This window comes from Haliotis asinina, chromosome 12, assembly GCF_037392515.1.
Source record: "Haliotis asinina isolate JCU_RB_2024 chromosome 12, JCU_Hal_asi_v2, whole genome shotgun sequence".
NCBI lineage: Eukaryota > Metazoa > Mollusca > Gastropoda > Lepetellida > Haliotidae > Haliotis > Haliotis asinina.
In genome coordinates, this window is record NC_090291.1 from 50929920 (window position 1) to 50955865 (window position 25946).

Genomic DNA, 25946 nt, shown 5'->3' on the forward strand with positions numbered 1-25946 from the left:
CAGAGTGGGTTCCGCCCATTTAAATCTGCCATTATAATACAGGGCTTCGGGAGTTGGTCATACAGAGCTTGAAGATCAGTTTTGGCAAACGTCGAAGAGGGCAAAATATAAAGAGAGGATAGTGTAAACGCTACATGTAAAGTAATTCTAACTGCAACAGTCTGCATATTAGTATTAAGTGGAACAGGGCTTTGAATAACGTTTTGTCTGACTATCCGCCAGTGGCCCTATCACCCAGAGGTGAAAAACAATGATATGCATTAAAATGACGAAGGTCAAATGTATCTGTTTGTTTTAAATAAGTCTCTTGGAGACATAACGCTGAAGGTGTAAAATCTTGGACTAATAGCTGTAATTCATTAGTTATTAAGTCCTATGCAATTCCACTGTACAATATTATTGGAATAAACTGTCTTTTGGGGGGATTTATTTGGGATCTACCCTGCACTCTTTTGGAGGGCGACAAGCTATGTGCCCTAGAATGGACGTTTTCAGAAACGCCCATGTCTTCAAGAGACCGATATTTGTTGAACAATTGAATTCTATTTTGTGAGCTCTGCCACTTTGTTGTTTTGAAGCATCAGACTTTGGCTTAGATTTACTTTTAACAGTTTGTTGACTATCAGCTGTCGATTGAGACTTTGAGTGTGACTGAGATGATGATTTATGATCGGAAGAAGACTTTGATGTAGTAGGAAGTGATTCCTCAGTCTGAGATGATACAGCAGGGTACAAAAGCTGTGGAGAATCGCAATTTACCCATGTCACGGGAGTTTGGCAGCGTGTGGATGATTTTGTTCTTTTTGAGCTTGACTCAGATGATGTTTTTGCTACTGTAGCATAATTGTCTGGAAGATCAGATCTCTTTACCATTTTTTTTACCTCAGGAAAGGAGATGTTTTGAGAAAACTTTATTCTGTTTATCTCCATTTGCTCTTTCCAAATTGGACACTGTTTAGAAAATGACGAATGATCGCCTGAGTGAGGGAGTGAGTGAGTTAAAATTTATCGTCACATCGGCAATATTTCGGCCATACCGTGACGAGAACAATTAATTTCATACATAATAAGTAATGGTAATTTGTATAAACCTGTCAGCGAAGGACAGTAAAACAACTAGAGTATCACAGATTCTAATGTAAAACTAGCAACTAGATCTAAAAAAGTTTAACGATACAGTACAATACAAGGTAAAAGCCAGCTATATATTGCCAACGACTGAAGGTCGATCACCACACTAAGGACCATGGGGACTTACAGTGCATTTGCTTCCTGCATGGACCCTAGCTGGATTTACATATTCCCCTCAGTCGTTAGCAATTGAGACACATCTAGCTATAAATTAAAGCTACACAAATTCGACGATTAAAAAAGTGGAACGTTTAAATGTACGATTAAAACCCTTTAAATTTGGAATTTACTTTCACTGTTTGTGGACTTACGTACCCTCTCAGGAGGACAATAATTTTACAGTACCTTAACCCCCCTCGAGGATACAGCCACTAACAATCTAAGTTACTAACTCAAACCTCCAATCATAAAATATTGATATATTTACAAATCAGCCAACAAATCTAAGTCTTTTAAAAATGCAAAAATTAAATGAGAACTTATGTTGCTAAAAAGATCGTTCATAGTACGTGATTTGAAATAATTATCCCTTGTGATGGAATATTCAACACAGTCAAGCAAGACATGCTTGACTGTGATTCTTTCATCACAAGGGATGCAAAATGGAGGGTCCTCACCTTTCAATAAGTAGTTATGAGTGTATCTCGTATGGCCAATACGACATCGTCGCATGATGACCTCTTCAAATCTGGATTGACAACCCAAGTAGGTGTAACCGATATATGGTTTTATTGAATGTAATTTATTTATACCTACTTGCGTGTCCCACTTCTTCTGCATCAGATCACGGATGTAGGCTCTAATGCTGGCTTTATAATCAGTGTATGGAATAAGAAGTGGTGTCACAGATTTGTTAAGTGCTGCCTTAGCAGCAAGGTCGGCCATTGTGTTCCCAGAAATGCCTACGTGGCTGGGTAACCAACAAAAGACAATGTCGCACTGTAGCAGTAGCAAGATCATTATAAAGTTCAAAAATTTCTGTTAAAAGTGGATGTTTACAAGATATGTTTTTGATAGCCTGAAGACAAGAAAGCGAGTCAGAATAAATAATATATTGTTTATGTTTTGGATGTCTTTGAATATATTTAAGAGCTGTTAATATGGCGTTTGCTTCAGCTGTAAAAATTGAGCTGTCATCGGGTAATCTAGAAGAGATGGTTCTGGATCCAATGACAGTGGCACAAGAGACTGTGCTACCACCCTTGGACCCATCTGTAAATAAGGTTTTGTAATTGATATATTTACTATTTAATTGACGATATTCCTGTTTATATTGTAATTCATTGGTTTCTGATTTTTTAAACTGTGTTAGAGTTAGGTCAACCTGTGGCCTAACCAACTGCCAAGGAGGAGAAGACAGCAAACGCAAAGGAGCTATATTTTCCAGCTCAATGCCGGCATCAAAAAGGAAAGGTTTAATTCTATGCCCAAGAGGTGGAACAAGAGAAGATTGCTTGGTGTATAAATCCTCGTAGTGGGGGCTACAGACACAGTTGAAAGCAGGGTTAGACTTGTTAGAATATAACTTTGTAATATATTGTAAGGATAGTTTTATACGGCGCTGTTCAAGAGATGGTTCATCTGCCTCAACGTAGAGACTGTCAACGGGAGAAGTTCTAAAGGAACCAAGACAAAGTCTTAGACCTTGGTGATGGATAGAATCTAACAGTTTAAGGTTGCTTTTGCAGGCTCCACCATACACAATGGAGCCATAATCAAGTTTGGAACGAATGAGTGATCTATATAGATGAAGGAGAGTAGTTTGATCCCCTCCCCACTTTGAATTGGAAACAACCTTTAACAAATCGAGTGCCTTCAGGCATTTAGCTTTTAGTGACGCAATATGTGGCAGGAAGGTTAAACGTGAATCGAAAATAAGACCCAAGAACTTGGCCTCCTTGACAACTTTGATAGGGTTACCATTTAGATATAGTTCAGGATCTTTATGTGGTTTGTATTTACGGCAGAAATGGATGCAATTTGTTTTGGATTTAGAAAATTTAAAGCCGTTTTCAAGACACCAATTATTTATTTTGTTTAAACACAACTGCAGTTGCCGTTCAATAGTATGCATGTTTTTGCCACGACAAGAAATGTTAAAATCATCCACAAATAATGATCCGTCGATTGAATCATTTAAAACATTTGACAAACTATTTATCTTTATACTAAACAGTGTAACGGACAATATACTGCCTTGTGGGACACCCTGATCCTGATTGTAATGATCAGACAGGGTAGAACCCACGCGGACTTGAAATTGCCTATCATTTAAAAAGTTTGAGATAAATTGAGGCAAACGACCCCGTAATCCAAAATCATGTAAATCTTTTAAAATACCATACTTCCATGTGGTGTCGTATGCTTTTTGTAGATCGAAAAAGATCGACACTGAGTGTTGTTTATGAACTATGGCATTTTTAACAAAAGATTCACGACGCACTAAATGATCAATGGTACTACGGTTTTTACGGAAACCACATTGTATATCAGTTAGAAGATTATTGGTTTCCAAGTACCAAACGAGCCGATTATTGATCATGCGTTCCATGGTTTTGCAAACACAGCTAGTAAGTGAAATTGGTCGATAGTTTGAAGGATCAGTATGATCACGTCCAGGTTTAGGGATAGGGACAATTATACCAAATTTTCCAGATGTCCAAATATCATCAAAAATATGTAACAGAGTTTCTAGACATGATTCTGGTAAATGCTTCAGGAGCTGATAATGTATGTTATCAGCTCCTGAAGCAGTATCGTGAGCCTGGTCAAGAGCGGTATAAAGCTCGTGTATGGAAAAGGTTTCATTGTAATCTTCCCCATTATCGGAACTGAAATTAATAGCTTTCTTTTCTTGTTGTAGTTTGTATTTTTGGAACGTAGGTTCATAATTTGACGAGGAAGAATGTTTTGCTAAAGTTTCACCAAGTTTATTTGCAATGTCGGGTTTACTAGTTAACAACTGGTTTCCATCTTTAAGATGGTGAATGCTAGATTTGGAGCCCTTACCTTTGATTTTTTGGATCATGTTCCAGACTTTAGACATTGGCGTACGCGAATTAATGTTCGATACATAATTTTGCCAGGATTGGCGTTTACTTTGCTTAAAAGTACGCCGTGCTTTAGCATTTAAAATTTTAAACTTATTTAAATTATGCACCATGGGGTGTCGACGGAAATAGTGTTCCGCCTTTTTCCGATCCTTTCTGGCCTGTTTGCAATTATTGTTGAGCCATGGTTTCCGAATATGTGGAATAGCAGAGGACTGTGGTATACATTCGTCAGCAATGATATTCATTTCATCAGAAAAACGTTGTATAGCATCAGGAATATTGATAAAAAGTTCAGGTTTAAGCTTGTCTGCACACAACATTTCATATAAAGCCCAGTTAGCCTTTTTGAAGTTCCATCTGGATGATGAAGAAACATCGGATGGGGTTACAGGTTTTAATAGTGTTGGAAAATGGTCACTACCACAGAGGTCATCATGGACTGACCATTCAAATTCATTTAATAGGTTTGGGTCTGTAATTGAAATATCGAGGGCTGAATATGTTCCTGTGCCGGGATGTAAATACGTGTTTGAACCGTCATTATAAATGCACAAATCATTATTTAGAATAAAAGCTTCCAGTACTGTGCCTTTATTGTTTGTAGCTGAACCATCCCAGAGCGGGTTGTGGCCATTTAGATCACCCATAATAATGCAGGGTTTAGGAAGTTCATCATAAAGAGCTTGTAGATCATTCGGTTGAAGAGCAGAAGAGGGTGGTATATATAGAGAACATAATGTGAAAGTAACGTGCAACGTAAGCCGCACTGCAACAGCTTGGAGATTAGTTCTGAGCGTAACAGGGCTGTGAATAACATTCTGCTTAACAAGGATGGAAGAACCTCCAGTTGCTCTCATACCTGGAGGGGAAAAAGAGTGATAGGCATTAAAATGACGCAGGTCAAAAACATCAGACTGTTTGAGATATGTCTCCTGTAGACAGATTGCTGATGGTGTAAAATCTTGCACTAAAAGCTGTAAATCATTGAAATTAGTCCGTAGTCCCCTGGAATTCCACTGAATTAAGGATGTGTTAGTCATTTAAGGGGCAGTAACAGGTGACAGTGCTCTCCCTTTCTTCCTGGGTGAGTGGCCATTGGTAAGGACGTTGGTGCTGACATGGGCGGATACCTCCATATCCATGTCCTCAAGCAACCCATATCTGTTATGGAGTTGCACGACATCTTTCAGGGCCTTTGGCACACGATCCGATTGAATTTGTTGTTTTTTAGAGTCCACTTTGGTGGATTTAGATGGCTTAATCTTTGATTCAGTCTGCGTTGATGATGACGATTCTCTGTGTTTACTTGATGTATGATTGGAACTACTTTCTGAATGTGACGCACTAGGTACCACTGCAGAAACATTTGTTGGGTGTTCTGACGTTATCCAAGTCAGATCTGTTTGAGCCACCGCCTTCTGGCATAGGACTCTAGGCAATAGTAAAGGTAACAGGTTATTGATGACATTCATTGAAAGCATCTCATAATTTTGATACTACGCAATTTCAGAATGAATGTGTCCATGCTCAGTGCACGGCATGACCAGCCGATTGATAGAATCGGGCCGATTCTACCACCCGTCTAGGTGAAGTAAGGACCGAAGTGGTGTGTTGAGCAAATGGAACGCGTTCCAGACTCCAAGTGCCCTCAACCACCAGGATCCCGTCCTCCACCGACACGGGACGCAACCCACGGCAAACAGGTTGCCCAATTTAGTCGCCTCTTACGACATGCAATGGGGTGCTGTGGACACATTCTGTCCCGGGTCCACACGGGAAAATGATCGCCTGAGCATTTGGTGTATTTTTTTAAATCACTGTCACAATCTGTTGTGTGTGTTTTCTCACCACAGTGAGCACACACAACAGACAATGTGCAAGTATTTACACCGTGTCCATATTTCTGACATTTAAAACACCTAAGCGGGTTGGGGATGTAAGTATCAACAGTGATATTACAATGTCCTGCTCTTACTGATTTTGGAATACTTGGAGAAGAGAAGTGGAAGAGATATGTGTTAGTAGGTTTTTTTTTTTAGTTTATCCGAGTTGTAAATCTTTTAACAAAAGTCACCCCTTGATCTTTCATTTCTGATACGATGTCAAACTCAGTCATATCTGCAAACAATTGATCTCGGTCTCTAACCATGCCTTTGTTCCTGTTCAGAGTCTTGCGTGGAGTAACTGAAACCTGGACTCCAACAAAGAGCTCAGTTGACAACAGGTTGGTTGATTGCTGTTTCCTGCTACATTCTACAAGGAGGGAACCTGAACGCAGTCGTCTGATATTTCGTACCTCACCTGCGATGCCATGTATACCTTTAGATACCTCAAATGGGATTAATTTGAAAGGTGATTCGTCAAGAGTCTCGATCACTAGATATCGTGGCTAGTATTCAACGGTCGGAATAGACGGTCGTAGTTCATCATCATCATTGTCAAGTTGACGCTTGTTTCTTTTAATGGAGGTTGTGTAAGCCATAGTTACTTTAATATGGTTCATCATCTGAGCTCCCCTCCCACCACGGAGTATCACAAGGACAATGCTAAAAACAAGTGGGCCTCCGACTTGCAGCACCAAGGATACTCAGATGATATACTCCAGCAGATTAATTATAAATAATTGATTGGCCCAAGAGCCACCGTCTTCGGGCATTAGACTCTAGGCAAAGTTCATATTATCATATTTCACAATCCACAAAGTTAGAGATCAATAGTAGTGCCAAGAAAAGTCAAACAATTGCAAATAATATTTGTTCAATGACATATACATAGTCCATGCACCGGGAGGGACGTGACCAGCCGATTGGTTGAACCGGGCCTATTCGACCACCCGTCTAGGCGAAATCAGGGCCAAAGTGGTGTGTTGAGCAATAGGAACACTGTTACAGGTCCCTATTGCCCTCAACCACCAGGATCCCCTCCTCCACCGACACAGGGCTGCAACCCACGGCAAACGGGTTGGTGGACCAAATATATCCCCCCGGGTCCACAACGGGGGTGTCGGCGAGCTCTTCGCGTTACACAGCACCCACCACGAGGAGGTGGCTCGCCACGGGTGCCGGTTGTCTTGGTGACACGTGTGGGTTCTGTTATAATATTACGTATGTTGTGTCAGAGTAAGATATCTGTTTGGTTCAGTATGGCTGTGGATATTAAATTTTCATTCAAGTCACCAACAAAAGTAACTTTACTTGAAATATCAAAAGCATTTTCAATACTTTTGTCAAATCTGATCCAAAAGTTGGCAGTCTTAATTTCAGGTATGTAAACTGTGCATACGATTAATGGTTTTTTGAGGAAGATATATTTTAACCCATACAAATTCACCGTACACATTTTCAAGATTTGGAAGTCTGTCAAAAGTTAAAAAAAAAAAATGTCATGGAGAAATAACTCCATAACCCCACCCCAAAAGCATTTCTATTTCTACGTATGGGGTCATGAGAGTTTTCCCAGGCTAATGTTTCATTATCTATACTTGTGTCTAAATGAGTCTCAGTGAAACAAATAACATCATATTCCCATATGGAAATTCTGACAAATAAGCTTGCTGATTCCGAATACTTCTAAACATTCAAGTGAAAGATTGACAAGTTGTGTGTCTGTACAACAGGACCTGGGTTACATTCAATGTCAGCAGCAAGCTGTAGTAACAATAGTAAAATCGGGATGATATCAACATTTGTAGCATGTGATTGAAGCATGCACAAGAGGAAAAACACGCAAGAAGCTATCAATAATTGTATGTTACACGCAAAATTTCTGTTTCAACACACAGGAACTTGAATAATACATGTTTATTAGCAAGTAAGCTACTGATTTTCATACATTTCTTGTTGTTACTAGAACACGTGCTGAATAACCCGATCGCCGAACGGTGTTGCATTATGTCATTACGACTTGTTGATTTCATGTTGGTATGTGATATACGTGCGGGTACTAGATCGGGTTATCGGCAGGTATGACAATGAATTTGATTGCCTATAATAGGTTGGCAATGGAAGATCTCTCAACTGTTCTAAATAGGAAGAAAGGAAAATTGCTATATACAGTGATTCAGTCATGGATACACGTGTACTCGGAAATTTAACTTGAGTTGTAAAGTTTAAAGATAAGATTGAGAATAGTATGTACACAAATTAATACAACCACGAACAAGATGAATGACAGAACAAGTTGTGTGTTTATATGATACATACATACAATACATATGAATATATTTAAATACTTACAAGTTTGAATACCTATTCACTAGCCAAACATGAATGTGAGAAACTCTGACAGCACTAGTGGCGCTTATGTCAAGGTCAGATCCACATCGTGCGACACGTGTGAGCCCTTCCAACTGTTCATACATTTATACTCTGCCATCATCTGTTGTTACAAGTGTGTATTTTCTGTATATTTTGTTAATTAAGTAATAATTATTATTGGGTCACAACAATTTGTGTTTTGAATAATAATTATGATGGGTCACATTTCGTATAATAGATGGTCAACACTTTTAGGATTCTGGTTTTCCGGAAATTATCTGCTCTTGGTTTTCTATTTGCTACTTCCGGGAGACTGCTACAGATTTCTACAGTGTTGGCGATGGTCGTATGTGCCCGAACTTTCGGGAAATGACTCAGTATATATAAAAAGGCTGGTTGCCATGTTGAGACACGGACAAGTACTGGAGTATATACATCGCCAACATATGCGGCAACGCCTGAAATTGCTGTCAGACCGCTCGCTGTGTTACATTCTGCGTAACCGATTCTCTCTCGCACTAAGACTTTGGTGAGTTTGCTATATTATATTTTGTGACCCATTGCCTTAGATTTTGTCTCACATGTATTGTATTTGAAATCAGTATTGTGAAATTGACTTGTGACTTTGTTTGACGTTTGCTGTAGGGCCGGTAGCATGAGTGCTCTACTCAGTTTCGTAGTAATCACATCCGTGGAAGCATCATTGATGAAGTTAAACAGTGTAGACGGGCAGTAGTGGTCCAGGGTTTGATCGCCGTGACTTGTCTCACTATGTTGTTCGGGGTTCGCCATCTTGTTTTGCGTCGTTGATCTCGGTGTACTGCAAGATCCAAACGAAAACACCTATGGTAATTCAAGCTGTATAGTACATTGAACAGGAGGTTTCACTGACTTCGATGGCACTAAATCAAGTGGAGAACCACACGCTTTTGTTTTCTCACTGCTGCTCCTCTGTAGCGCGGCCTGACCTGTGGTGTTTACGCTCTTCCTTCCTCGTCTATCTCTTGAAGGCGTAATTCACAATAAAGTACTTCTAAAACCTAAACACTCCCACACAAATGTTTCGGGATTATATCCGGTCGATATAAAGGCAATTGCAGATCACATCAGACTTGCAATAGCAACAATTGCGACACACAACCTGAGAGCGATCTCACGCACGTCCTACCCCTGCCGCCATCTTGATTGAGATTGTGTTGTGTTCATACCGTTACTTATCTGGAGTGTTTTAGCTATGAAACTACCAGGTAAACACATTTCATGGGAAAACAAATGCAAAACACAAAAGTTTATGTTCGTGTTTACATGCCTCTTAAATAGTCTTCAGTAGTATTATGATATACTCGGAGATGTGGCTGCACTTTGCTTTGCCATAGTTTTTGTTGTCAGAGTGTATACCCCATACTACAGCAACTCTGTATGTCTAACTGGAGCATCGAGGAACTCTTGTGCAGGGTTGAAAACTGGGTTTGGTGGTTGCTGAAAAAATGGCTTGAACAAGCAAAACTTGAGATTCTTATAATGGATGTATCAGACGATTATAGCTTCGAGACCCTTGAAAAATAGGCCCTACACTCATTAATCCACTCCGTTGAGTTCATGGTAGACCACTCCATCAAGTGGTCGTCAAATATTATGGCTACCTTTAAACCAACGAGTGGAGATTGGCGAGCTAGTCAGCACACGGAAAAGGATCTTTGGTGCGACCAGACCCGTGAAGGTCCCGGGTAGAACAGGCCTTCAGCAACCAATGGTTGCCATGACAGATGACTATGCTAGTCATCAGAGGTGACTAACGGGATCGGGTGGTAAGGCTCTCTGACTTGGTTGACACATGCCATCGGTTCCCTATTGCGCAGACTGATGCTCATGTTGTTGGTCACTGGATTGTCTGGTCCAGATTCGATTATTTAGAGACAACCGCCATATGGCTGGTAAATTGTTAAATGCGGCGAAAAACTAAACTAATTCACTCACCCACTCTGGGGCGACCATCACTGCTTTTACTAGGTGCTGGAAGGTTTCTTTCCCATCAAGAAACCTTTTAAACCATATCTGTGGCAGTACCATCATCGTAATACTTCAATTACCTAAGAAACACATGTTGTTTACAGATAATTTACAAGAAAATAACCAGCAAAGGGAGTAAAAAACATCCTTGACATTCATGGAAAGATGTTAAAGAGTGCTCGATTACTTCGAGTGCAGATTCAAATATTGGAAGCCAGAGAATAATTAATCTCTGTCGAAACAACCTCTATTGGGAGTTGTGTTGATGAACATTAGATGAATGGAAAAGTGAAAGGAAGTGTGTGCACACAATTCTGTGATCGGAACAAGGAGGGGCATGTCCTGTTCCAGAGTCCTATAGTGACACTGGACTTACAAGTGTGCGTGTAAATATTCCAACAACACTTGATTTTTTTTAACAATGGGTCATACTGAATGTGGCGTCTAAGCAATTCAATCAACCAGCTATAAGATAAACACCCTCTGTTGCACGCAGTCTATAATCTTCACCTTTCTTCAAGTACGTAACACTTGATTGGAAATCTCATATATGCCCCATGATGCATTATTGACGGGGTTAAGGTTCACAGCGAGCAGCTCGCAACTGACCACACCGATGTACGGTGACCTTGTATTGAATGCATTGCAAGAAGGCATTCTGAGACACAAGTTGGCACAGTCGAGTTTCCCGATGTTTTCATGCCAGGCGATGATGTAGTGAGGCTCTCTCACTCCTGTCCTCAGACGGCTGAACACGACAGGTGACTCTGAAATATATTCAGATATAAATGACAGATATTTTGACGTAGGTTAAAAAATCCCAGGATCAATTGTCCTAACCAAGTTGCACAGTCACTTCAGCATTGATGTTTGTATGATTCAAGTTTAGTAGTGCCAGAAGACTGAATCAGCTTTGTGAGTACAAGTGACGTCAACTGATCATTCGTTTGGGTTTCCTTACCGCTGCATTTTTATGCAAAGATGTTCCTCTGACCACAACTTCACATAGTTCTAAGGAATTTGCACCAGGAATAATAACAATAACAATCTTTCTTTTTAAGTTGCTCTGCACTATGGCCCCTTTAGACGTTCTTACCTCCGCATGTGTTGCGCAAAAGGATTCCCCTCACCTCCACTTCACACAGCGTCAAAGGCTTATCACCAGAGTTGTACTTGACAATTCTGACGTAGCGTCCAATGGTGTTCACTGCACAGGTCACGTCTACCGTCAGACCTCTGCCTACTGCGCCTTCGTGCCAGTAGCAGAGCTGGAGGCCGGAGTTGTTGCTGGTCATCGGATCAAAGGCGTGGACCTCCACCGTGAAGTTGGTTAATCTGTCGTCTGGATTGAACAAAAGGAAAAAAAACATTTATAATTCAGATGAAAGTCTTAGGTGATGAAATGGATTGCTGTCCGCAAAACCTTCGTGCCAACACAGAGTTGGAGACAAGAATTATTGCTGGTCTAGTGTGAGACTCCAATGTTAAGCCGTGTGACCCAGCGCCTGCATGAAGGTTTGGTGTAATGCCCTAAAAACTTCAATTATACAATTATACGTTGAAAGCAAAGAAAATGTTGCACACTAAAATATAACGGATGTTAATAGACTCATGTTTGAGTATTAGTGTGAGTTTGGAGGCCATTGCTACCAATCGTCCATCAGACAAATAATTCCCCACAAAACAGTAAACACGTACATGAACTGAACTGACTTGCACTGGAATGTTTTGAATTACAGTAGATAACAAAGTGCGAGATAGGAAAGGTAGGCTCATGATTGTAAAATTCTATATATAGTTTGAGTATAGTTGCAGGGCTAAACAAAATGACTGGCATTTTGTCTGTTTTCATCCACAGTTCCTTCATATTCACTAATATTTTTCAGTCAGAAAGAAATGTCTGTGCATTTTTGTCATAATGATGCTATTTTATTCTTTCCTTAAGTACCTTTTAGCTATCAAATGTTGAAAACTAAATCATCATTTTGCACGATGTACTTACTTCGTATAATATGTTTAACGGTAATATAGACTTGAATCTTATAGTTGTTATACCGAGAAATGTTACATGCTATAGTGGAGGCCTAAACATCATTCGTTTCAATACAGCGGTTAAATAAGCCCTTAGGTGATGAGGCTTCATTTTCTTCTATATTTATCTGCACTTTGGGTGAGTGAGTTTGGTTTTACGCCGCTTTTAGCAATATTTCAGCTATATCACGGCGGGGGACACCAGAAAATGGGCCTCACACATTGTACCCATGTGGGGAATCGAACCCGGGTCTTCGGCGTGATGAGCGAACGCTTTAACCACTAGACTACCCCACCGCCCAATCTGCACACTGAATTGAAGAGTGGCATTATTGTTGTTTTACTTACAATAGTCACCATCCCTGTTGCTGATGGAGACACTTATAACATGAAAGGTCGATAGGAGGTCTACCTGCCACCAGTTAAATGACTGGAAATCATGCGCGTGGGTACAACTTCCGGAAAAGAAGTCGGGGTTGTTGTTGCCGTCAACAGCCCGATCAGATGTCCCTCCGTATACTGTTGAGCTTTGATGCGTTGGTTTATTGAGTGCCAGGTTTGGAAGAGTCAGACCTAGACCGAGAGAACATATTCGTTAAATAGCCGTATCAATAACAATGAGCTGATGATGAGCTTTACCAACCTGACTGTGCCAGGATCACCTGAACCCTCTCTGCTACGTTTCTATCTTAATCTGTACATAAACATAACTGCAATACTCTTCATTTAAAACGTGTCAAGATAACTAATGATGGATCGGTCAGGTTACTAGGGGGTGGGGTGTGGGGGTGGGGGTGGGGTGGGGGGGTGGGGGGGGGGTTGAGGGAGAGAGTTATTGAGCATCTTGTGGAAGATCAGACCTACGCCTATCTTGGAATGCAAGTTCAAGACTAGCCCCAGAATGCCCAGATTCAAGAGATAAACTTCGAACAAAAGGATGGTGTGCTCCGATCTGCTGATGTATGAGATCGTTCTACACACCATGACACTCGCTACACCATCACAATCCGTTAACCAAATCTTTCAACCTGTCTGATGCAGTTAGGAGCAAAACGTTCATGACGTCACTTGTAGACACGGTCTCTACCATCACTGAGCTGATGATGAGCTTTACCAGCCTGACTGTGCCAGGGCCACCCGAACTCTCTCTGCTACGTTTCTATCTTAATCTGTAAAACATAATGCACTCTTCAGGAAAAAAAACCCAAATAACGCAAAATGAAATGACAAAGTGACACTTACAATTTTGTACATTGTTTCTGGAATGTTTTAGAACATCATGCTTGACCAAAGGCAACCGGGATTGTCATGATGTGCGTGGATGTCATGCAGCACGAATATCAGGCACATTGATTGTGCAAAGCATGAGCACAGCATGTGACTATAAAAGACCCAGATGAATCGCATAATTTCATCAACGATCTTTGCAAGTACTGTACACGAAAATGGGACGTCTTAAAGCTGCCGATCGATATCAGGCAATTGGACGATTGCAAGCTGGCAAAACAGAACGAGGTGGCAAGGATCTTTAACGTTCACCCCAGCACAATAACTCGATTGGTGGATCGGTTTCGTCAAACTTATTCGACAAATGACCATCCAAGATGAGGAAGACCTAGAGTCACCACAGCTGCCCATGATCGTTAACTCACCTACGTGGCTGCCATCGTACTGCCTGGGTCACAGTACAAGAACAGCTTGGAGCCCGAAGAGTGTCCAATTACACAGTCAGAAACCGTCTCCGAGAAGACGGAATACGTGCCAAACGTCCAAAAGTTGTCCCCACCTTGACACGACTACATTGACATCGATGAGTGAGATTGTGTAACACGGTGCTGCCAAGGAACCTGGCAAACTAGATCCGCATATGGCTTAGCTATGAATCCCGTTATCTTTTCAGGCGACATGATGGTAGAGGCCGTGTCTACAGGCGATGTCATGAACGTTTTGCTCCTAACTGCATCAGACAGGTGGACAGATTCGGTGAAGAGGGTGTTATGGTGTGCGGAGTAATCTCATAGGAACTTGTGCATGTCCAAAGAAATCTGATGGCCAATCGACGCATCGACCAGATTCTCTGTCCACATGTCATTCACCTTGTTGACCGTCAACGGCAGCTCTTGAAACAGGACAACGCCAAGCCCCACACAGCACGTGCCACTGTGCACTACCTGGGCAATAACAACACCAAGACCTTCCCCGGATCTGAACCCAATCGAACACCTTTGGGATCAGATTGATAGACGGGTACGTCTATGTTGTAATCCACAATAAAATCTTTAACTGTTGATCCATTTGCTGTAGGAGGAATGGCGAAGGTTCCACAACAAAACATCCAACGACTGATTCGATCTGTGCTCAGGAGGTGTCGGTCAGTGGTAGCAGCTGGAGGTGGTCATACGAAGTACCGGCTTCAGCGCCACCTGGTGACCAGCAGTAATGACTATGATGACTGGTATTCTCGTGGACAAGATAGCAATGCATTGCTCCACAAAATTTCATTCATGTATCTTTTTTTTCCGCTGATCTACACTTCCTTGAATAACACCAAGTTTTCATTGATATTTGGATTTCCTGGGAGAAGTCCCATGCGCTGTCTGGGCTGTGTGTAGAGGGGACGAGGGCCCTGAGCTGATGATGAGCTTTACCAGCCTGACTGTGCCAGGATCACCCGGACCCTCGCTGCTGCATTTCAATTCTAATCTGTAAAACATACTAATATGTCTGATAACAGAGCACACAACCCTCTTAATCGTTTATATATGCCAATCAATTCAGGAGGTCGGGGTTTGATTAATGTGGAGGCTCTTCATGATAGAATTTTATTGTGCTATTTTGCACACTTTTATTTATCAGATGATCCTCTGGTGATGCGTGTGAAGACTCACGATGAAAGCAAGGAATTCCACAGCTATTTTAAGCGTGCTGGTTGTTGGACACAATCTGAAATTTGAGGTTAATTTTCTTGATGGCGATGTACTGCTGGATGCGATGGTAGTAAACCAGCCGAAGTGCTTTACAAAGTCTGCCCAGAGGCGGTCTTGCGAGTGGTGGTGGTGTGTGAGTGAGTTTTATTTATCGTCACATCGGCAATATTGCAGCCATATCGTGACGAGAACTTAACACTTATAAATGGAATATATGTGTAATATAAAAACCTGTCGACAAAGGACAGTAAAAACACTAGAATATCACAGACATGAATATAAAACCAGCTTGAAAAACTAAAACAAGTAGTAAGGACATTGTAGAATAGATGAATATAAGAAACACCCTGTTGACGAAGAACAGTAAAACCACTAGTATATATCACAGATATCAGTGAGTGAGTGAGTTAATATTTAACGTCACATCGGCAGCGTTGCAACCATATCGTGACGAGAGCATTCTTAAGAATTAAATCTATGCATATGATAAAAACTTGTCGACGAAAGACAGTAAAACAACTAGAATATCACAATGAGAAATAAAACTAGCGTGAAAAATTAGAACTAATATCCCTATTCAGACAATACAATATAAAAACAGGCTATATCGATCACCAACAACTGAAGGTAGATCACCATACTAGGGGCCATGGGGACTTACAGTACTTCTGCTACCTGCATGGTCCCTAGCTGGATTTACACCATCCTCTCACCTGCTGGACACGGTATGCAAGATTAGCCACAAATTAAAATGACAGAAATACTACGACTAAAAAAAAGGAAGATGAAATTTGACTTGAAATGTTTTGGGACTTACGTACCCTCTCAGGAGGACAATAATTTTACCTTTCTTTAACCCCCCTCGAGGATACAGCCACTAACACTCTAAGTTCCTAATTCGAAATTCCGAGCATAAAATATTGATATATTTACAATTCATTTAGCAAATCTAATTCTTTTAAAAATTCAATAATTAAATGAGAACTAACTTTATTAAAAAGATCCTTCAAAGTTTTTGAATTAAAATATTTATCCCTTGTGATGGAATATTCAACACAGTCAAGCAGGACATGCTTGACTGTGATTCTTTCATCACAAGGGATACAAAACGGAGGATCTTCACCTTTTAATAGATACTCGTGAGTATACCTCGTATGGCCAATGCGACATCGTCGCATGATGACCTCTTCAAATCTGGACTGACAACCCAAGTAAGTATAACCGATATAAGGTTTTATTTCATGTAATTTATTGATACCTACCTGGGTGTCCCACTTCTTCTGCATCAGATCACGGATATAAGATCTTATTATAGCTTTATAATCAGAGTATGGAATAAGAAGTGGTGTCACAGATTTCTTGAGTGCCGCCTTAGCAGCACGATCGGCCATTGTGTTACCAGAAATGCCTACGTGACTAGGTAACCAACAAAGGACGATGACGCACTGGCCAGTAGCAAGATTATTGTACAATTCAATAATTTCTATTGAAAGTGGATGTTTACAAGAAATGTTTTTAATAGCCTGAAGGCAAGAAAGAGAGTCGGAATATATTATATACTGTTTACGTTTCGAGTGTCTTTGAATATATTTAAGAGCTGTTAATATGGCGTTAGCTTCTGCTGTAAAAATAGAACTATTGTCTGGTAATCTAGAAGATATTGTTCTGGATCCAATGACAGTAGCACAAGCAACTGCGCCACCGTCCTTGGACCCATCTGTAAATAAGGATTTATATTTGCTGTATTTATGTTTCAATTGATTATATTCTTGTTTATACTGTAATTCATTCGTTTCTGATTTTTTAAATGTCGTTAATGTTAGGTCAACTTGTGGCCTAACCAATTGCCAAGGAGGAGAAGAAAGAAGACGGGAAGGCGATATACTTTCCAGGTCTATACCGGCAGAAGAAATAAATGGTTTAATTCTGTGCCCAGGAGGTGGAACAAGAGCGGATTGAAGACACTGTTATAGGCAGGGTTAGATTCATTAGAATATAATTTAGTAATGTATTGTAATGACAATTTTATACGACGTTGAGTAAGAGATGTTTCATCGGCCTCAACGTAGAGACTGTCAATAGATGAAGTTCTGAAAGACCCAAGACAAAGTCTTAAGCCTTGATGGTGGACAGAATCAAGAAGTTTAAGGTTGCTTTTGCAGGCTCCACCATATACGATGGAGCCATAATCAAGTTTCGAACGTATGAGTGATCGATACAGGTGTAAGAGGGTTGCTTGATCCCCTCCCCATTGAGAATTTGACACCACTTTCAACAAATCAAGTGCTTTCAGGCACTTAGTTTTCAGAGATTTAATATGGGGCAGAAACGTTAGGTGTGTGTCAAATATTAGGCCCAAGAATTTGGCCTCCTTGACAACTTTAATGGGAGTAGCATCTAGAGATAGTTCAGGGTCTTCATGCGGTTTGTATTTACGACAAAAATGTATACAGTTAGTTTTCGATTTAGAAAATTTAAAGCCGATTTCAAGACACCATTTATCTATTTTGTTCAAACACAGCTGCAGTTGCCGTTCAATAGTATGCATATTTTTCGAACGACAAGAAATATTAAAATCATCCACAAATAACGATCCATCAATTGAATCGTTTAAAACTTTTGATAAACTGTTTATCTTTATACTAAAAAGTGTGACTGACAAAATACTGCCTTGTGGAACACCCTGATCCTGACTGTAATGATCAGACAGGGTAGAACCCACTCGGACTTGAAATTGTCTGTTGTTTAAAAATTTGGCTATGAACTCAGGCAAACGACCTTGCAAACCGAAATCATGTAAATCTCTCAAAATCCCATATTTCTAGGTTGTGTCATATGCCTTGTCAAGATAAAAAAAAAGATAGACACAGCATGTTGTTTATTAATCAGCGCGTTCTTCACAAATGATTCTAAACGCACTAAGTGATCGACTGTACTTCTGTTTTTTCGGAAACCACATTGTATGTCTGCGATAAGGTTATTGGTTTCCAAGTACCAAACAAGTCGATTATTTATCATGCGTTCCATGGTCTTGCAAACACAGCTAGTTAGTGAAATAGGTCGATAATTGGATGGATCCGTATGATCACGTCCAGGTTTAGGTATTGGTACTACTATGGCGTCACGCCATGAAGGAGGAAAGTTACCAGATGTCCAAATATCATCAAAAATAATGAGAAGAGTTTCTAGGCAGGATTCTGGTAAGTGCTTCAGGAGTTGATAATGTATGTTATCAGCTCCTGTAGCAGTGTCATGAGCTTGATCAAGAGCAGTATGGAGCTCATGAATAGAAAAAGTTTCATTATAATCTTCCCCATTATCTGAATTGAAACTAATAGTTTTCTTTTGTTGTTGTTTTTGATACTGCTGGAATTTAGGTAAATAATTAGAAGAGGAAGAGTGTTTAGCGAGGGTTTCGCCCAGTTTACTTGCGATATCTGATTTATCAGTAAGTAACTGATCTCCATGTTTAAGATGATGGACAGTAGATTTAGTACCTTTGCCTTTAAGTTTTTGGACCATGTTCCATACCTTGGACATGGGTGTCCGAGAATTTATTTTGGATACATAATTTTGCCATGATTGGCGTCTCTTCTGTTTAAAAGTACGCCGTGCTTTAGCATTTAAAATTTTAAATTTATTTAAATTATGCACCATAGGATGGCGACGGAAATAATGTTCTGCTTTTTTCCTTGCCTTCCTAGCTTGTTTGCACTCATCGTTGAACCATGGTTTTCTTATGTGTGGAACTGCAGAGGACGTAGGTATACACTCATCAGCTATGTAAATCAGTTCATCAGAAAAGCATTTAATAGCATCGGGAACGTCAATAAAACGTTCAGGTTGAAGTTTTTCAGCACACATTGTTTCATATAAAGCCCAGTTAGCCTTTTTAAAATTTCGTCTTGATGATGGAGGAACATCGGATGGAGTTACAGCTTTTAATATAGTAGGAAAATGGTCACTTCCACAGAGATCATCGTGGACTGACCATTCGAATTCATTTAGTAGTTCAGAATTTGTCAATGACAAGTCAAGAGCAGAATAGGTCCCTGTACCAAGGTGTAAATATGTGCTGGAACCATCATTATAAATACATAAATCATTGTCAGAACAAAAGTCCTCCAACAACTTACCTTTAGTGTTTGTAGTTACACTACCCCAGAGTGGGTTATGCCCATTTAAATCTCCCATTATAATACAGGGCTTCGGGAGCTGGTTATACAGGGCTTGAAGATCAATTTTGGCAAATGTCGAAGAAGGCGAAATATAGAGTGAGCATAGCGTAAACGCTACATGTAAAGTAATTCTCACAGCAACAGCCTGCATATTAGTATTTAGTGAAACAGGGCTTTGAATAACGTTTTGTCTGACTAGAACGGATGACCCGCCAGTGGCCCTATCACCCGGAGGTGAAAAACAATGATATGCATTAAAATGACGAAGGTCAAATGTATCTGGTTGTTTTAAATATGTCTCCTGGAGACATAACGCTGAAGGCATGAAATCTTGGACTAATAGCTGTAATTCATGTAAATTAGTCCTCAATCCTCTGCAGTTCCACTGTACAATAGTATTGGAATAAACTATCTTTTGGGGGGATTTATTGGGGATCTACCCCGCACTCTTTTGGAGGGCGACAAGCTATGTGCCCTAGAATGGACGTTTTCAGAAACGTCCATATCTTCAAGAGACCCGTATTTATTAAACAGTTGAATTTTATTTTGGGACCCCTTAAGAGCTCTGCCACTTTGTTGTTTTGAAGCATCAGACTTAGGTTTGGGTTTAGTTTTAACAATTTGTTGTCTATCAGGTGTTAAATGAGACTCAGAGCGTGACTGTGAAGATGACTTATGATCAGAGGACTTTGATGTAGTAGGAAGTGATTCCTCAGTCTGGGATGATACAGCAGGGTATAAAACCTGTGGGGAGTCGGAACTGACCCAAGTCAAGGTAGTTTGGCATCCTGTGGATGATTTTGTTATTCTAGAGCTGGATTCAGATGATGATTTTGCTACTGTAGCATAACTTTCTAGAAGGTCAGATCTCTTCATCAGTTTCTTTGCCTCAGAAAAAGAGATATTTTGGGTGAACTTTATTTTGTTAATCGCCATTTGCTCTTTCCATATTGGACACTGTTTTGACGAAGATGAATGGTCGCCTGAGCAGTTAGTGCATTTTTTAAAGTCACTGTCACAATCTTCTGTTGTGTGTGTTTTCTCACCACAGTGAGCACCCACAACAGACAATGTGCAGGTAGATACACCGTGTCCATATTTCTGGCATTTAAAACACCTGAGCGGGTTGGGGATGTAGGTTTCAACTTGGATATTGCAGTAACCTGCCTTTACTGATTTGGGAGCATTCGGCGATGAAAACGAAAACAGATAGGTATTCGGTTGGAATGTTTCATTTTTTTTTCGGGTGGAAAAGCGCTTCACATACAGCACACCTTGATCCTTCATTCATGCTGTATCAAGTTCGGACATGTCAGCAAACAACCGATCACGATCTCTGACGATACCTTTACTTGTGTTCAAGGTCTTGTGAGCAGAGACAGTGACCGGAATGCCCACAAAAGATTCAATGTTCATCAGATTTGTTGCTTGCTGTTTCTTGCCACACTCAATTAGCAGTGCACCCGAACGTAAGCGTCTAATGTTCTTAACATCCCCAGCAATACCTTGAATGCCCTTAGATACTGCGAAAGGGTTCAACTTCAGTGGTGTCTTGTCAGTAGTCTCAATAACGAGGAAACGTGGCCAATACTCAATCGATAGAGACAGTCTATGAGAAGTATCAACGGGATCAATTTCAAGTGGACGTTTGGTTTTTTGGTTGTTTTTTTTTTTTTTTTTTTTTGGGGGGGGGGGGGGGTATTTCATAAGCCATGATTGGTGTTATATGGTTCATCATCCGAGCTCCCCACCCACCACGGAGTATCACAAGGACAATGCTAAAGCAAGCGGGCCTCCAGGTTGCAGCACCAAGGATACTCGGATGATATACTCCAGTAGAAGAATTATAAATAATTAAACTACCAGATTGGCCCATGAGCCATCGCCTTCTGGCATAAGACTCTAGGCAAAGTTCATATTAGAATTCACAATCAATTCACAAAGATCACAAGTAGTGCCAAAGCCGAAACACAAAACAATTTCAAATCAAATTTGTGCAATGACACATATACAGTCCATGCACAGGGCTTGGCATGACCAGCCGATTGGTTGAATCGGGCCCATTCAACCACCCGTCTAGGTGAAGTAAGGGCCAAAGTGGTGTGTTGGGCAATGGAACGCAGTTAAAAGTCCAAATGCCCTCAACCACCAGGATCCCGTCCTCCACCGACACGTGACGCAACCCACGGCAAACAGGTTGCCCAATTTAGTCGCCTCTTACGACAAGCAATGGGGTGCTGTGGACACATTCTGTCCCGGGTCCACACGGGAGAAGAGCACTTAGCGTTACCCAGCACCCACCACGAGGAGGTGGTTCTTCTTGGGTGCCTTGTTTCCAAGTACCAAAGTGGATTATTTAGCATGCGTTCCATTGTCTTGCAAACGCAGCTAGTCAATGAAATCGGCCTCTAATTGGAAGGATTAGTATGATCACGTCCAGGTTTAGTTATGGGCACAAGTATAGCATCACGCCACGATGAAAGAAAATTTCCAGATGTGTAAATATCATCAAAAATATGAAGAAGCATTTCTAAAGATGATTCTGGTAAATGCTTCATGAGTTGATAATGTATGTTATCAGGTCCTGAAGCAGTATCGTGAGCCTTCTAAGAGCGGTATGGAGTTCGTTAATCGTAAATACCTCATTATAATCTTCACCATTATCGGAAGTAAAATTGATAGGGCTTTTCCTGTTGAGTTTGATACTTTTGAAACTGAGGTACATAATTTGATGAAGAAGAATGTTTTGCTAGTGTTCCACCATGTTTATTAGCAATATCGGATTTATTTGTCAGCAACTGGTCACCGCCTTTTAGATGGTGAATGCTAGATCTAGAACCCTTACCCTTAATTTTCTGAATCATGTTCCGTACTTTACAAACTGGCTGTGCTTTAGCATTTAGAATTTTCAATTTGTTCAAGTTATGGACCATTGGATGGCGACGGAAATAATGCTCAGCCTTCTTCCATACCTTTCGGGTTTGTTTGCAGGTATCATTAAACCATGGTTTTCGAATGTGTTGATTTGTAGAGGACTTAGGAATACATTCATCAGCTATCTTCTTCAGCTCATCTGAAAATAATCTTAAAGGGTCTGCGACGTCATGAAATAGATAAGGTTCAAATGTATTAGAAGCAAGCAATTGAAATGAAGACCATTTGGCCTTGGAAAGGTTCCATCTTGTAGTAGGAGGAACATCTGAGGGAGTAACAGTTTTCACAATAGTAGGGAAGTGGTCACTTCCACAGAGATCCTCGTTGACAGACCATTCAAATTCGTTAAATAATGCTGAATCTGTAATTGATAAATCAATAGCAGAGTAAGTTCCTGTGCCGGGATGTAAATTGGTGTTTGAGCCATCATTAAGTAAACATAAACTATTGCTTGAAATGAAATCTTCTAAAAGCTTCCCATTAGTATTCATCTGAGCACCACCCGAAAGGGGATTGTGTCCGTTTAAATCACCCATAATAATGGAGGGCTTGGAGAGTTGGTCATAGAGATCTTGAAGTTCAGACTGTTGTATACAATAAGATGGTGGAAGGTATAATGAACACAGTGTAAAAGCAATGTGCAAAGTTACAGCAAAGTGCTACAGCTGGAAGTGGAGTATGTAGATAGACAGGACTATGGATGATACCATGTTTTAGTAAGATAGTTGAACCTGCAGTCGCTTTAGGCCCAGGAGTGGAAATGACGTTATAGGAGGTATAGCCACTTACATCAAACTTATCAGTGTTGTTGTAGTATGTCTTTAGTAAACAGATGGCCGATGGTTGAAAATCTTGAATTAGGAGTTGTAAATCATTTAAATTATTCCTAAGACCTCTACAATTCCACTGTATTACTGGACTGGTGGTCATTTAAGGCGGAATTATGGGAGACCACTCACAATCCTTTTTCTTTGGAGAATGACTCCGGGACGAAGAGGGAACACGTCCATTTCCCACAGCATCCCAAACTTGTTACACAGAAAAGTAGTATTTTTCTGTGCTTTAGGAACACGGTTAGATTACGTTTTCTTCTTCGAATAATTATCACTGGCATTAGTGTTCTTATCACTGGAAACAGGAGATGTTGTCTGTGAAGCAGACGTCCTCTGAGTTGGTTGAATCTGGACAGGTGGAGGCAGTCCAAGTATAGTCAGCCTGACAACCGACGGAATTGCATGAAATGGTTCTAGAATCTGTGTTTGAAGTTAGAATAGACGTGGAAACAGCTGCAGCATATGATGGCCCTGGTGATTCTTGGCCAAGAACGAGTTTCTTCGCATCAAGGAAAGATATGTTACCTTCATGTTTGATACGTAAAATTTTAGATTGTACCTTCCAAGTTGGACAGTCTTTGGATGTAGAAGGATGATTGCCAGTTTACACAAGAAGGAGATTTGTCACATAGTGTGCTATTGTCACATTTCCCACTACATCTATGACAGGCAGCTGGGTTTCGGCAAGGTTTTGACAAGAGTAGCATCTAAGGGGATTTGGTATAAAAGCATCTACCCTTAAATTGCAATACCCAGCTTTAAGTGAGCCCGTGCGTGTTGGGACACCAAAGGTAAACAAATATGTATGTGTGTTCGTGACTTCATTCTCTTTTCTTGATGTGAATCGCTTTACATCAGTTACTCCCTGTGGATGAAGTTCTGAAACATATCACACATATTCATTCTGATAGGCATCATCCAACGTCGCGTACAATGCCTTTACTGCTGTTTCAGGTTCTACGAGGTGAAATCTCAACAGGAACATTTGCCAGTGATTTGGTAGAGAGTAAAATTTGAGACTGGATCTCTTCTCACATTCTATCAGTAGAAGTCCATATCAAAACTTTTTAACCTCCTTTACGTCTTCAGCTAAGCCTTCAATGCCCTTAGCAATGGCAAAGGGATTCAACTTGAGAGGACGACCATTGCGAGAAGACATAACAAGAAATTGTGCCCAATGACCAAGATTTCTTTTGAAGAGTCATTACATCATCATCTGAAAAGCACGAATCATCAGATTCATGTGAACGTTTTTTGTGTGGGTGCCATGGATATATCAAATAGAATTCATCATCCTAGCTCCCCAACATACCAGGATCCAGTTGCCCTCAACCACCAGACTACCGTCCTCCACCGACACGGGACGCAACCCATGGCAAACAGGTTGCCCAATTCGGTCGCTCCTTACAACAAGCAATGGGGTGCTGTGGACCTACCTCACCCGGGTCCACAAGGGGATTTGAACAGCTCAGAGCGTTACCCAGCACCCACCACGAGGAGGTGGCTGTTCGCGGGTGCCGGTCCTGTGTGGAGAAGCTTTCCGAGAAGCCATTGCATCGTGTGTACATGCAGTGTGTGGTACAGAACAACAATCCAACCGACTCCTTTGCCTGGAGGAAGTCGGCTGGTCTCAGATGTTAAACTAAGGGCTTCCTTTTTGCTGCTCAGGACCAGTCACTTCCCACTCGCAATTATCAAAATGTGATTCTTAATCAAAATGTGAACATGAAATGTCGTCTTTGCAATGAATTCACAGAGACTGCCAAACACCTTGTCAGTGGATGCCCTTCCTTGGCACAAACAGCATATCTTAAAAGACATGATGGCATGGCTCGCTGCTTTTACTATTGTCTCCGCCATGCCTGTGACGTTGACCCCGAGGTCCATCCATGGTACGACCCTGAACATGTCCAGGGCGTCCTGGAAAATGATACTTTCAAACGGCTCTGGAATAGGCCAATATACAGCCTCAGACGAATTCCAACGAACCTGATCTTGTCCTTTTTGATAACACCAATGGAAGTATTTATATCATTGAATTTTCTGTCCCTTTTGACCTCAATGTGATTGGCAAGTTTCAGGAAAAGCATGATAAATATGTGGACATCGCCTTTAAAATGTCTCGCCTGTACACTGTCGTCAGACTCCCCATTGTTCTCGGTGCCCTTGGTTTGGTACCTCCTGATCTCTTGGCCCAGCCCTTCTGACAATCTAGGTACCGCAGAAGGCTTCAGTGTTTGGGAGAGTTTCATATCCTCTAGAAAGTTCTTGGTGGGTTTGACTAGGCAGTCTTTCCAGGGAGAAGTCCGATTCGCTGTCTAGGCTGTGTGTAGAGGGGACGAGGGCCCTGAGCTGATGATGAGATCAACCATCCTGACTGTACCGGGATCACCCAAACCCTCTCTGCTGCATTTATATCTTAATCTGTAAAATAATAATAGCAATAAGCCTCTTCGTGGTGGGCCTAGATATCGGAATTGTATTCCCTGAACTGAATTCCTTGAATCCAATGATGGTAACATGACTTGTAAAATCCTGAAGTAGACATCAATATGAAACACCATACCAAGTATCAAATTCAAGCGATGAAAAT

General features: G+C 40.9%; 1 protein-coding gene across 1 annotated transcript; it reads right to left on the reverse strand.

The window, feature by feature from the left end:
• Positions 1-7969: 7969 nt before the first annotated feature.
• LOC137258620 (fucolectin-like) lies at positions 7970-24905 on the reverse strand. Its single transcript, XM_067796318.1, has 4 exons — positions 24845-24905; positions 12830-13054; positions 11547-11792; positions 7970-11217 (listed from the first exon to the last, which is right to left on the reverse strand). Exons 1-4 carry the CDS (start codon positions 24903-24905, stop codon positions 10967-10969), a joined length of 783 nt encoding a protein of 260 aa, XP_067652419.1. The 3' UTR covers positions 7970-10966.
• Positions 24906-25946: the final 1041 nt, after the last annotated feature.

Excerpts from the sequence above, each read along its gene's own strand:
- LOC137258620 (XM_067796318.1), bottom strand. The coding sequence starts at position 24,905 with ATGGCTTCTCGGAAAGCTTCTCCACACAGGACCGGCACCCGCGAACAG. Across the intron at positions 13,055-24,844 it reads CGAACAGCCACCTCCTCGTG|GTCTGACTCTTCCAAACCTG; the intron begins GTGGGTGCTGGG and ends CTCTCGGTCTAG. Across the intron at positions 11,218-11,546 it reads TTTGCGCAACACATGCGGAG|AGTCACCTGTCGTGTTCAGC; the intron begins GTAAGAACGTCT and ends AATATATTTCAG.